The following is a 12,298-nucleotide window of genomic DNA, read 5'->3' as shown; positions in this document are numbered from 1 at the left end:
GTACAATCTATACGTTCCACCAAAAGTCATAGAAAAATGTTTAACATCAGTAGTAATCAATGAAATTCAAATTAAAACAATAGGGAACAATTTTTGAAAGTCAATGCCCAGTGCAGCTGAGAGGCATGAGGAATAGCACATTTGTACCTTCACGTCAGGAGGGTAAATTGGAATGAACTTTCTGGAAAGCAATTTGGAAATGTGAGTGGAAAGTCTTTAGCCTGGCTCCACTACTGCTAGACCTTTCCCTTAATAACCAGAATATTTATTTGCATGAATGCTTATTTCAGCCTTATTCCTAATAGTAAAAATTTAGAGGCAATTTGTATGTTTGAAAATAGGGAATTAATCAACTCAGTAAATTATTTTATATGCATAGGACAGTAAACTACACAGCCATTAAATCTGATATCGCAGAAGAATCATGACCAGGAATATACTCAGGGTATATGAAGTGAGAATGCAGGTTACCAAGCAGAATACAGAGCTTCTAATTACTTTTATGGAAGAAAAGCCAGATTGGAAACATGTACACAAAAATGTTGACAGTGAGTATTTCCGGTTGAGGCAATGTGGGATGAGTGTCTGTATGACAAGAGGTTTTATGTACTTCCTATTTTTTTTTCACACTGAACACGCACTAATATTATCTGAACAGATGGACATATATTTTTGATGGACTGTCACCGAGAAGTTCTTTCTAAGAGAAACACCGAACCCAGAAGCCATAAAATAAAAGAACAAACAACTGAACCACACAGCCACTTTAAAAACTTCAGGGTGGCAGCAGACATTATAAACACAAACTGAAACACAGGTGACCAAGTAGGAGGATATAATGCAGTATTTAGTACAGACAAAGGTTCCTGCTGCCGGTGCAGCAGCTCCTACCCAAGGACAATCCATCAGCAAAATGAAGAGAGGGCTTCAAGCAAGTTTAAGAAAAGACTGTGTAAGATTAAAAACACACACGTATGAAAATACACGCACCCTCACTGGTCATTGGAGATAAGTGATGGTACAGTCACAGCATGAAACACTACGAGGCTGTCAGAAGGCAGAGCTAGGCACACAGTGACGTGAAGGGAAGTTCAGGCTGTATTGTTAAGTAAAATGAGGGGTTAGAACGTGCATAGTTACGTTTCACTTTTATTTTAAATATCATGTCTACATTTTATTTATATATGCATGTTTGTACACAGTTGTGTGTGTGTATGTATATATAATATTTATGTTTATGGGTGCATAATATCAAACATAAGTATATATACATACAGGCATATATATGTTCAAATATGTGTATATTTAGGCAAGTTATCTAACTTTTCTGTGTCTCAGTTTCCTCATTTGTAAAATGGAAATTATATATATTTTCTATATATATAATTATATATATATATATATTTGCATAGGTCTAGTACAGGGTCTGCGAGGTAATATGTACCACACTTTTAAGAGTGCTTAGGAATGAAAAGGGACACCTTTTTACTGTCACACTTCTATACTGTCTCGTTCTCGAAGGGTATGGACAAATTTTGTAATTAAAGCAATAAAAATTTATAAAAAAGAAAAACTGCATGACTTCCTCCCGTTCCCCTGCAACATAAATATTTCCAGGCCTGCCAGGCCCCCGCCGGGGCTGGGGACAGAAAGCACGTTCCGAGGCAGGTCATGCAGTGGGAACTAATGCTCCCACACACCTGGAAAGCTTAGGCCTGCTCCAGGGGGCCCTGTCTGACCGGCTGTGGGCCCTCGGGTGGGTCACTTGACCTCTCTGGCCCTGCCAGCTCTATCCTCCAAGCTGTGTGACTAAAATGCACAGTAATTCATAATTGAGTGGATATTTTATGAATTAGGAACTGAGGGTCGGGTCAGAACACATAGGACCCTCCCCTATGCCTCCCTACTTTACAGAGAGACCCCTGCAGAGGTCTTATTCCTCATTTCCTGAGAACCAAGGAGGCACCCCTGTAGGAAAAAATCTGGGGTGTCTTTTACCTCCTCCCCCACCCATCCCTGAGATCCTACTACAGATAGCTGGACCCTGGGGTAATGGCTGGGAGCCCCGTGACCATCCTGTGACCCGTGGGGTCTGTCCTCTCCTCCCTGCAGGATCGTGTGTGAGATGGGGGAGGCCAAACCCAGCCAGCACGCCGGCTTCGTGGAGATCTGTGTGGCTGTGTGTCGGCCCGAGTTCATGGCCCGGTCCTCGCAGCTCTATTACTTCATGGTGAGTCCTGGCTAAGCACAGGCCATAGACCTCATGCCCATGATTGCTGGCCCATCTAGACCTCTGGGGCCAAACCCAGGGCCAGCTCGGGGGAGTCCTATCTGACTGCACGTATGAAAGACCTGGGTTCAAGTCCAGCCCGTGCCCAGCCTGCAGTTCCAGGAAAGTTGCTCTGGCTCCCGTGCCGCAGTGACCCTTCTGAGTGACACTGGGCATGGAAGGTGAGAGTGTGGGTTGTGCAGCGGGACCCCTGGGGTTTGAGCGCTGCCTCTGCCACTTCCTGAGTGACCCTGGGCAAGTTGCTTAGTCTCTCAGTGCTCAGTGTCTGCATTTGCAGAACAAGGATGGTAATCTCAGCATCTACCCCATGGTGTAGTTGTGAAATGACATACAACAGATGTATCACTCCTAACGTCAGTTCCTTTATGACATCTCTGTGCCCTGCCCTGTACGCTGGCTCCCAGCATTTCCACCCATCACCCTTCCTCGTCCCACCTTCCCCTGCAGAGCCTGCCTGGCCAGCGCCGGGCCGTTCCCCCTGAGGGTTCTGTGGGGCAGGGCCTTCAGAGCCTCTGGGCCTCGTGATGACAAGGCTGCTGGGGACATGAGCACATCTCCTGCCACACATGCTGCTCATTTTCCGACCTGTGTTACCATCCAGTCACCCTCTCCGGCTAACGACAGCTGTGATGGTCTCATTTCCCCACAAGCCGAGCTGCTCTGGGAGACTGGGACCCAGAGTGGTGGATTTATGTCTGAGCAGTCAAGGGTTGAAAATTGTCTCCGGGAGCCCAGTGTTCATCTTCCTTCCTTCCTTCTTCCTTCCTTCCTACTTTCCTTTCCTTTCATTGACCTTCCTCTTCCTCTTCTTTCTCCATCCAGTTGACAGCCATGCATCACCTTGCACATTGCTTCTCACTAGGTTTTATTTGAGAAATACTTCCTTAATTGGTTGAATTTTATAATAATAATAACAACAACAACAATAATAATAATAATACAATGGCCCTGGCCCTTGGGTGCCCCAGTGATGACCCAGAGCCAGCACAGCAGCTCCCTCAGGAAGCTCTCAGTCTAGCAGGTGAAGGAAGGTGGAGGACGTGCAGGCAGATGTGGGTGTGGTGGGGACCGACCTCGGCGGTCTGGGCATCAACTGCCCCTCCCTGCTTCCTGCCTGGGCCCTGGGCCCTGAGCCCCTCTCCCTCTTCCCAAACCAGCTGACCTCAGGACCAGCGGGCCGTCAGTGAACACACGCAGAACACGTGTACAAGAACACACTTACACAGTGGACCTAATGGAGGTGTCCTTTCCCCTGTCTGTTTAGCAATTGTATGTCCACCTACTCCTGAAAGAATTCGAGGAAGATTTTAAGTTAAACCCAGTACACCTTGAGAAAGTTAGTGATAAAGGTATATATGCTTATATTGAAAGGATACACCTATGTGTGTTGCATACCGTATCTGTGTGTGGATAGATAGATAGATAGATAGATAGATAGATAGATAGATAGATATCTGTATATATATAAATACAGAGACAAGCACCCGGTGTCTGAGGCCAGGCCTGGCATCCTGACGTTGGTCAGGAAACCCGGCTCTGAAAGACCTGGCAACCGTGGTGACAGGGAGGCCACTGCTGTACGGCTAAGGCACTGGACTTCCCCACCACTCAGCTGCTCCTTGGTCTGGACACCCTGCCCGTCCCACCCTGTGGCTCCAGGCTCTTTGTGGCCTGACCCCCTTCCCTGTTCGGTCTCCTTCCAGCACTGCTCTAAGCCACATCCTCCTGTTCTTCCAAGTCCTGCTCATGACCCGCTCCTCAGCCTTTACCCAGGAGAGGGCGCTCCTGCTTACTGGGGATCCCTGGCATCTGCCTGCACTGGCACTCAGAGTAACTCCTGGTGGCCCTGCTCCTGTCAGACCAGCCCATCTCTGGCCACGAAGTCCAGATTGTTCATTTCTTGTCCAGCCCCCATGGTGCTTAGGCATTTCCAAACCTGCCTGCACATTGGAGTTTCCCGAGGGACTTGAAGCAAAATGCTCTAGAGTGCCCTCTGAACTAAACCACACCCTGCAGCTGGGGCCCAGAGCTCCCCAGGAGATCCTGACTGTGCTCCAGCTGAGGACTGCTGGGGTAGGGGTAGTGTGCATTGAGTATCTACTGCGTGCCTGCTGACACCTGCCTTCCCGGAGGTCAGCCTTGCCTGCAGGGTTGTTTCCATGGGGAGCAGTGTGGGTCTGTAGGTACTACGGTGAGGGGCTTCCTGGAGAGAACCAGCAGATGGAAAGGCAGGGTCTGTACAAGCCAGAACAGTTTTCCGTGTGGATCCTGCCTAGTGAGGGGCTGTTCCTGCGATGAGGTACCACAGGCCCAAGCCCCGGAAGATGGGAGCGGAAGGAGGTAGGGAGAAGGGGTGATGGGAGGATAGCTGGGCAGAAAGACAGGTCGGAGGAGGAGGGCTGTTGCCACCAGGCAAAAAGCGTTGTTCCAGGGGGTCCCTGGGACTTAGACATTTGTGTCACGGTTCTAGCACAGGGGCATCTCTGCAGAGCTGTCCTGGTGCCTCATGTCCACATGGGAAGACTTTCAAGAAGGAATGGTGGTAGGGACCTTGGTCTTCTCCCCAGACCCCAATTTGTATTCAAGGGCCCAAGCGTTGAGGGCCTCCCCACAGAGCTCCTAGGGACTCAGAGTGGGCACGGAGGACAGAGGTCCCCAGGCATCTCGTCAGGAGGCTGGGAACAGACCGCACGGCCCTCTCTCGTGCTTGCCAGCACCCAGAACCCTCACTGCCATCTAGGCAGCCTGCAACTAGCACAATCTGGGCCCCACAGGAGTCCAGCTTCATCTGGGAGCCCCTTCCCAGGCCCTCTCTGGGATTTCAGGCACGTTAGGGAGCCCCTTTTCAGAAGTGCTTCTTGGGACCTGGGGCAAGCTGGGGAGCCTCATCCCAGGGCAGAGGTTGAGGAAAAGGTTTGGGTCTCCCTCAGCTTCCCTCCACAAAATCAGGCCAGGCTCCATGATGCATCGTGGCCTTGTCACAAGTTCTGTCCCTAGAGAGATCTCCCTGGAAGGAGTGCGTTTCACTTCCCTTTGCCTCCATCCGCGGAGCCCAGTGAAGAGGTGGCAAATAAGGTAGGGTTTGATTTCCCCTACAAACCCACCGTGAAATATTTATGAAGCGTGTCTTGAATAATTAATAATTTCTCACAACTTTAAAACACGTCTCGGTACCCTCCTCTCCCCGCCCCCAGAACAATCCCTCAAAGCCAGCAGGGGTTACTGGCTTCTACCCCTCCTAAGTGCCAAGCGCCCCACCCACAGACTGCCAGGGAGCTGGCGCTCCTTTCATCCTCCCCTGTCTTAGCTTCCCGGGTTTTGATTACGTCCCCAGGGTCCCTGCCTTGCAGCCCCTGGGTGCAGACACACACCAGGCCCGGGATCTGTAGGAACAGGTGAGCAGAGGGCGAGGGTGGGCACCGAGCGCAGCGGCGGTCAGCCCGCATCCCGCGCGTGCGCCCTGCGCCCTTACTTGGGCACGCGCGTACCAGGCCGCGGGCTGCAGGCTTCTCTTCTCCCCGGTTATCGATCCAGGCCTCTCCGTGGGGAGGCTGCCTGCCGGCTCAGAGGAGCTGAGTGGGTTCAACTTTCTGTGTAGAATTTTTTGAGGGGACAGGGTGTAGGGGGCGGGGAAGAACAAAATCTTCATTTAAATGCAGATACAGGCTTCTCACCTGGGAACGAAGAAAGTTTTTCCATTAAAATGCTAATGAAAGAACACATTGCAACTCCAAATCCTCAGCCACAGCAACCTTCCCCTCCCTCTCCCTCTCCCCCTCCCCTTCTCCATCTCCAAGTGGGCTCCACTCAAAACACTGACCGCCTTTGCGGCCCATCCCCCCTTTTTTCCCAGGGCCCCTCACACCCCATTGCTCTGGCTCCTGGGTGCTTTGGGCAACTCTCTGAGAGGTCCATGGAAGGGGCACGTTACCTGCTGAAAGCAAATGAGACTGAAGGCTAGAGAAGGGGTGGAGGACCAGAGTGCTGGAACGGATCTCAGTGGGGCCACTTTTCGGCTGTGTGACCTTTGGAGCTACCTATGGTCTCTGAATCTCTTCTGTAAGATGGTTACTAATACCTACCTTGTAGGATTGATGGGGAGGTTCAATTATATATAGTTATAAAGCCTGCCACTCAAAAAATCAGTTCCTGGCAGCTATTAGTATCATTGCTGTTTATAATATAGAAATGCGAACTCCTGGGGCCAGAGCATGGCCTCCTCACACCAGCCTGAAAACATGGCGCTGGCACTGGCTCTGTGAGAGGTTGTCATTAGTAATGACTCCAGAAGGTGGCACCAAGGTGTGGGGGCCACCTCAGGCTGCTGTGTCTCAGGCCAGGTCCTTCCCCACACAGACGCTGACGCTGTCCGACCTGAAGCCCAGCCGGGGGCCCATGTCCGGAGGCACCCAGGTGACCATCACAGGCACTAACCTGAATGCGGGCAGCAACGTGGTGGTGATGTTCGGGAAGCAGCCTTGCCTCTTCCACAGGTAACTCAGCGCCGGGCAGGCTTTGGGGTACAGCACACCCAGTGGACATTCTCTTTGGGACAGGGCGCTCTGTGTACACCTGGCTGTGGGTGTTTGGCTCAGCCTGGACCTGCCAGGCACCCTTCCCCTGGATGGGGGCTTTGGACTGTTGCCCACCATTTCACCTTGGTGCCCATACCACCTGCTATGTAGAACCCTAGGGTTCCACAGGACACAGTGTGGAATCTAGAGCCCATTCCTACAGGTCAGCTTCTCGCCCGCTGCTACAGAGCCGGCAGGGATGCCGAGGGCTGCTAGGGGTAGCCACCCCATGGCTTATCTCCAAAGATAGCCACTTTCTCTCCCCTGGCTCCACCATCCAGCCCCACAGGGTCTGCCTTTCAGAAGCCAGGAGCCTGGGCCACAGGGAGGCGGGAGGTGTGTCCAGCAAAGGACTCTGGAGATGTGGCAGGGGGACCTTCCCTCCGGCAGGCATGGGGTTCTGCAGAGAGAGGCTTTCCCGGCAGGGGGTTATTTTGAGGGGCCGTGACAGATCTGAAGTCAGACCAGGCCAGGCCTGGCACGAGTCACGTTAAAGAGAAAATTATTGTGACACTTAAAGAGAGTTTATTCAGGATGGTTGTGGTAGATGTCAAACTATCACCATAGAGAGATAGGACTCAGATCCAAATACAGCAAAGACCACTGAGGGTTTACACCTAACAAGCAGAGACAAATTACTAAGAGAAAATATTAAGGGTAAGGTGATCCTTCTAAATGAACTCAACAGGATTTTTGCGGAAGGTTGGCCAGGGTGATCAGGTATGAAGGGTTGGCAGGGGCGGGGGTGGGGAGCTTGCTTAGCTGACTCAGCAGGGTTCTTGCTAAGAGTGGGGCTAGGCAGGCTGAAGACAGGGCCCAGGGATGAGATCTAGGCTGAAAGAGGGCTCAGAAGAACCTGCCTTTGCCAGCAGCTCCCATAGTTTTATATCTGGGACGGGGCTCACCATTGCCTCTGTGGACCCCGACGCACAGGGCTGGGGGTAAGAGGGCCCTGAGCCAGGACCAGCCTCCTTCCTGGACCCCCGGGAGCCCAGCCCCATGTCTCCGCCCCCTCCAGGCGCTCTTCCTCCTACATCGTCTGCAACACCACGTCCTCAGAGGAGGTGCTGGAGATGAAGGTGGCGGTGCAGGTGGACAGGGCCAAGATCCGCCAGGACCTGTTCTTCCAGTATGTGGAGGACCCCACCATCGTGCGGATTGAGCCAGAGTGGAGCATCGTCAGGTAGGAGCTGCCCGATCTTGCTCTCCTTCCTTGACTCAAAAGCCAAGAAGAGTTCTGGCAAGACCTACTTTGGGGACAGATGAACTAGGATTGGTTTACCACACTGCCCCCAAATCAGAAGACCTTAGCCTTCTGTGGCTCCCTCCTTCCACCGAGAGCATCTCTGAGCAGGACTGCGCCTTAAAGGCCAAGCTCTGACCAACAGAGTCCAAACCTCTCATCTGGCCCTTGGAGGTCATGTTCCCATCTCACAATGACTGTCTGGGGGAGGTGTCAGTTCAACTCCCCTAAACCTCACTTCTGGCAAATGTGGGCAGTAATTCAAGTCCTTCTGAGGAACAGAGGAGAAATATAAGGTCAGATTCAAGTTCTCCTTGGCCTGCTCTGTAAGAAACCACATTCTGACCACCAGGGTTTAGTTAGGATGCACATCCTCTGTGCTCCTCTGGCCTGGCGTCCTTTGTCCCGGCACCCATGACCTGCAGTGGCCCGCTTGGTCTGTCCTCCCCTCTAGTGCAGACTCCCAAGGGCAGGGACCGGGCCTTGTTCCCGGCTCTTTCCCCAGTGCTCAACACGAGTTCACAGGACACATCTCTTAGGCAAGGGAGCCAGGTCTGATGCTGTTAGACCCCTCTGTGCTGTCCCTCACAAAGCCCTTCACAAATTGACTTGGGTCATTTGCATAATCTTCCAGGGTCTCCGCCTCTTGAATGAGTCACCAGGGGCTTTGGAAACTCCAGGAGCCTTCCAGCCCTGGCTTGGTGGCGGAGGCTGGAGTGGGGTATCTCACCTCAGGGAAGAAACCTCAGGCAGGCAGCCTGAGCCTGGTTCTCTAGGCCCTGCTGAGGGCATCCCCCCCACAGGCCCCTGGTGATAACGGGAAAACCACTGTGTCAGGGGCCACATAGGGAAGGCAGCAAGTCTGGGGGTCAGAAGGAGTGGGCTCAGCAGCTCCACTGCTTACCAATCAAGTGACCTTAATGGTTACCTATCCTCCCTGGGTTCAGGGTTTCCCATCAGTCAGCTCCCTCAGAGGGCAGCAGAGAGAGTTATGGGAGGCACAAATGCACAGCTAGTGCCTGGCGCAGTGCCCTCCTCCTTCCCGCCCCTAGGTGCTCAGCTCACCCCCTGTCTGCTTGGGGTCCGGGGTAGGGGGGACTGGAGGGCATGAAGATGTGGTCTCTATGAGCTGAGGCAGTAATCAGGGACCAGTGTGGTTCAGAAAACAATCTTGTAAACCAAGAGTCAGCAAACTCCAGCCTGGAGGTCAAATCTGACTGTCTGCCTGCTTTTGTAAATAAAGTTTTGGAACACAGCCATGCTCACGTGTATGTGTTTTGTCTATGGCTGCCTTCTCACCATGACAGCAGCACTGAGCGATTGTGGCAGACCATGTGGCCTGAAGTACTTATTCTCTGGCCCCCAGCCTTACACCCAAGAAAGGGCAGCTTTCCTATAGGAGATTCATTGTCCTCATAATTTACTATCTAAGGCCCCGTGTTTCGCCATACTCTTAAAGCAGATGAAACCCATGAGGCATGGAGAGGGGACATCACCTCTGAAAAGCTATTCCAGGGTTTGCCCCCAGGGCCTGGTGAGTGCAGGAAGTTGGTATAGCCCCCTGTGTCTGAGACAAACCCTGTGACTCCTTGAGGGATTCACGGCCTGGTTTAATCCAGCTCTTCCTCATGTCATCATTGTCCCAGAAGTAGAGGTGCCATCCTTCCTGGAACTCAGCAGCCAGCCTGAGTCAGGCTGATGACCAGCGGGAGGGTGGAGGCAGGTTCTGAGTCTGCAGGGGTGCCAGGCTTTGCTGCAGGTCCAGCCTGCACCAGGCGGGACTCTGCACACTCCGTGGCTCTACGTTGCTTTCGACAGCCTGGGTTACTCAGGAATGGTGATGGGGGTGTTGGATAAATGTGTCTTGAATTGATTGAGAGGATCAGGAGACAGCTGGACATCAGGAGCTTATTCTCAAACACTGCTATGGTTACAGGAATCTTCCTGCATGCATGCATGTGAGTGTGCATGCACACGTGTGTGTGTGTGTGTGTGTGTGTGTGTGATAAAGGGGCAGGTGGAGGTGAGAGAAAGGGAGGGAAGTATGTGGGAGAGTAAAGATGTGCAGGTAGATAGAGGGGTCGAAATGAATGTGGGTGTCCAGGACTTGTTATCCACCGAGCTTATAACCACTCAACTGTTATAGATAGCAGTATTCCTTGTGAAGGTATTTCTTTGGTTGTGGGCAAGGTGTTTCCTCCCTTTCCTATGAGTTGTCCCCAAGGAAAAGAGCCCCAGCCCATGTCAGCTTCTCAGCCACCCTAAAGTAGGACAGTGGCAGCCAGGTGTCCTTTGAAAAGCTACACAGAGATGAATCTCATGACCCCTCCACCCATCATTCATTTTCTGGCTGACACCCCTGGGCGTGCATTTCCTGTTTGCATTTCTAGAGCAGGTTCCTGAGTGTCTGGGCCTCTGCCTTCCCCAGGTCTCAACTGACCAAACCCTCTAACGTGGAAATCTGTAGTATGGTTGCCCTGGGGAGGAGGCTGTGCTCAGACCCTGGGGGCTCTGGTGGGGCAGTCTGGTCCATGAGGCCAAGTGCCCTGTAAAAAGATTTCTAAGACTGGTGAGGGCCAGAGGAAGAGACCTCAGGGGGCTGCAGAGAAGCAACTGGCTGGAGTCAAGAGATCACAGAGAGCCAAGAGGGCCGAGGTGTAGATCCGGGCTCCACAGGGTGTCCACGCTCAGAATAAACTCAGCACGAGATAGCCATGGACAGCTGGTCATCACTGTCTTTGTCTTGGCTGCTGAGAGCTCCTCCTCATTGTAATTCAGTCAGCTTGTCATCACTGTGCCCGTGGACGTTGTCCTGCCTACTGGTTAGCGTTGTCTTCAATGTCAGAGCTCAGCCTCATTGATTACCATCCTCGAGTGCCATTGCTGTTCCTGTCCCCGGGCTCACATGCCCCCTTCTTTCTTCTCGGCAGTGGGAACACACCCATCGCCGTGTGGGGGACGCACCTGGACCTCATCCAGAACCCCCAGATACGTGCCAAACACGGAGGGAAGGAGCACATCAATGTGAGTCTGGGGCTAACGGGGGCATGGGGACTGTCACTCAGCACATAGAGGGCGGGGGCTCCCTGCGTACTCGGAAGGGCCCATGTCGGACACTGACGATCCATCAGTGTGACACCCCCGAGCACTGGGGTGGTGAGATGGGGGAGCGGAATAGGGCACTTTCACTCCTTGGGACGCGGGCATGGAGGGGTGATCACTTCTGGGGTGTATGAGGCTTTATATTCATATTCCTGCATCCTCCTGACCCCGGCTTCCACTCCTTAGCTTAGAGATGTCCTGGGCACTGACATACCAGCCCCGGGTAAAGCAAGCTAGGTGCCAGTGGCAGGGGCTATTCCTTGAGTGCCCGGGCTGTGTAGACAGTCTGACTCACACGTAACTGTCCCGTGTCAATGCCAGGCTGTGGGCAACCCCACGGGTAACCCAGTGGGTGCAGTGGGGCCGTGTGTGTGCGGAGACACGCTGCACAGTCTTCCCTGCCTGTGTGCCTGCAGCTCTGTGAAGTCCTGAACGCTACTGAGATGACCTGCCAGGCTCCGGCCCTCGCCCTGGGGCCCAACCACCAGTCTGATCTGACCGAGCGGCCCGAGGAGTTTGGCTTCATCTTGGACAACGTCCAGTCCCTGCTGATCCTCAACAAGACCAATTTCACCTACTATCCCAACCCCGTGTTTGAGGCCTTTGGTCCCTCGGGAATCCTGGAGCTCAAGCCTGGCACACCCATCATCCTGAAGGTAGACTGAGGTTGGTGGGTGGGAAGTGGGAAGAAAAGGGGTCATTGTGTCGAAGGGGGGTGGTTTTCAAGTCACAGAAAGAATCCAGAAGCCTGGCTCCTGCCAAATTTTACGACTAGAGTCCCTAGCAGAGACTGTTATGCCCAAGAGTTTGCATTGAGAGGCACACTCTTTTTACTGGCCATGGAGACCTTGCCCAGGGCAGCCGGGTCCACCCTGGCCGTCTGAGTCCCAAGCTTTGTTTGTCCCCTGAGTCCAGGACCTGGGAGGTCAAGGCTCGTACTGCTGCCTCTGTGTAGCCCCTTCAAAACCACAGTATAGGGTTTCCTTGCAGCATGCATAGCAAATTTTAATTTTAACTGCTGAAATTTGTAGTGACTGGCTACAGCGCTGGTGTGAGAAGGATTTTGAGGCTGCATCGGAACATTGAACT

General features: G+C 52.8%; 1 protein-coding gene across 1 annotated transcript in view; it reads left to right on the top strand.

Annotated features, from left to right (window-relative positions):
• PLXNA4 (plexin A4) overlaps positions 1-12,298 on the top strand; it is a 417,067-nt gene that overhangs the window by 351,538 nt on the left and 53,231 nt on the right. Inside the window, exons 14-18 of the mRNA XM_066262319.1 lie at positions 2,113-2,230; positions 6,647-6,783; positions 7,883-8,047; positions 11,038-11,131; positions 11,626-11,865. Of these exons, the coding sequence (XP_066118416.1) occupies positions 2,113-2,230; positions 6,647-6,783; positions 7,883-8,047; positions 11,038-11,131; positions 11,626-11,865 (754 nt within the window). The remainder of the gene's footprint in view (positions 1-2,112; positions 2,231-6,646; positions 6,784-7,882; positions 8,048-11,037; positions 11,132-11,625; positions 11,866-12,298) is intronic.

This window comes from Saccopteryx bilineata, chromosome 2 (genome assembly GCF_036850765.1).
Source record: "Saccopteryx bilineata isolate mSacBil1 chromosome 2, mSacBil1_pri_phased_curated, whole genome shotgun sequence".
Classification (NCBI taxonomy): domain Eukaryota; kingdom Metazoa; phylum Chordata; class Mammalia; order Chiroptera; family Emballonuridae; genus Saccopteryx; species Saccopteryx bilineata.
The sequence above is the reverse complement of the archived record's forward strand: the minus strand, read 5'-3'. Positions and strand labels throughout refer to the sequence as shown.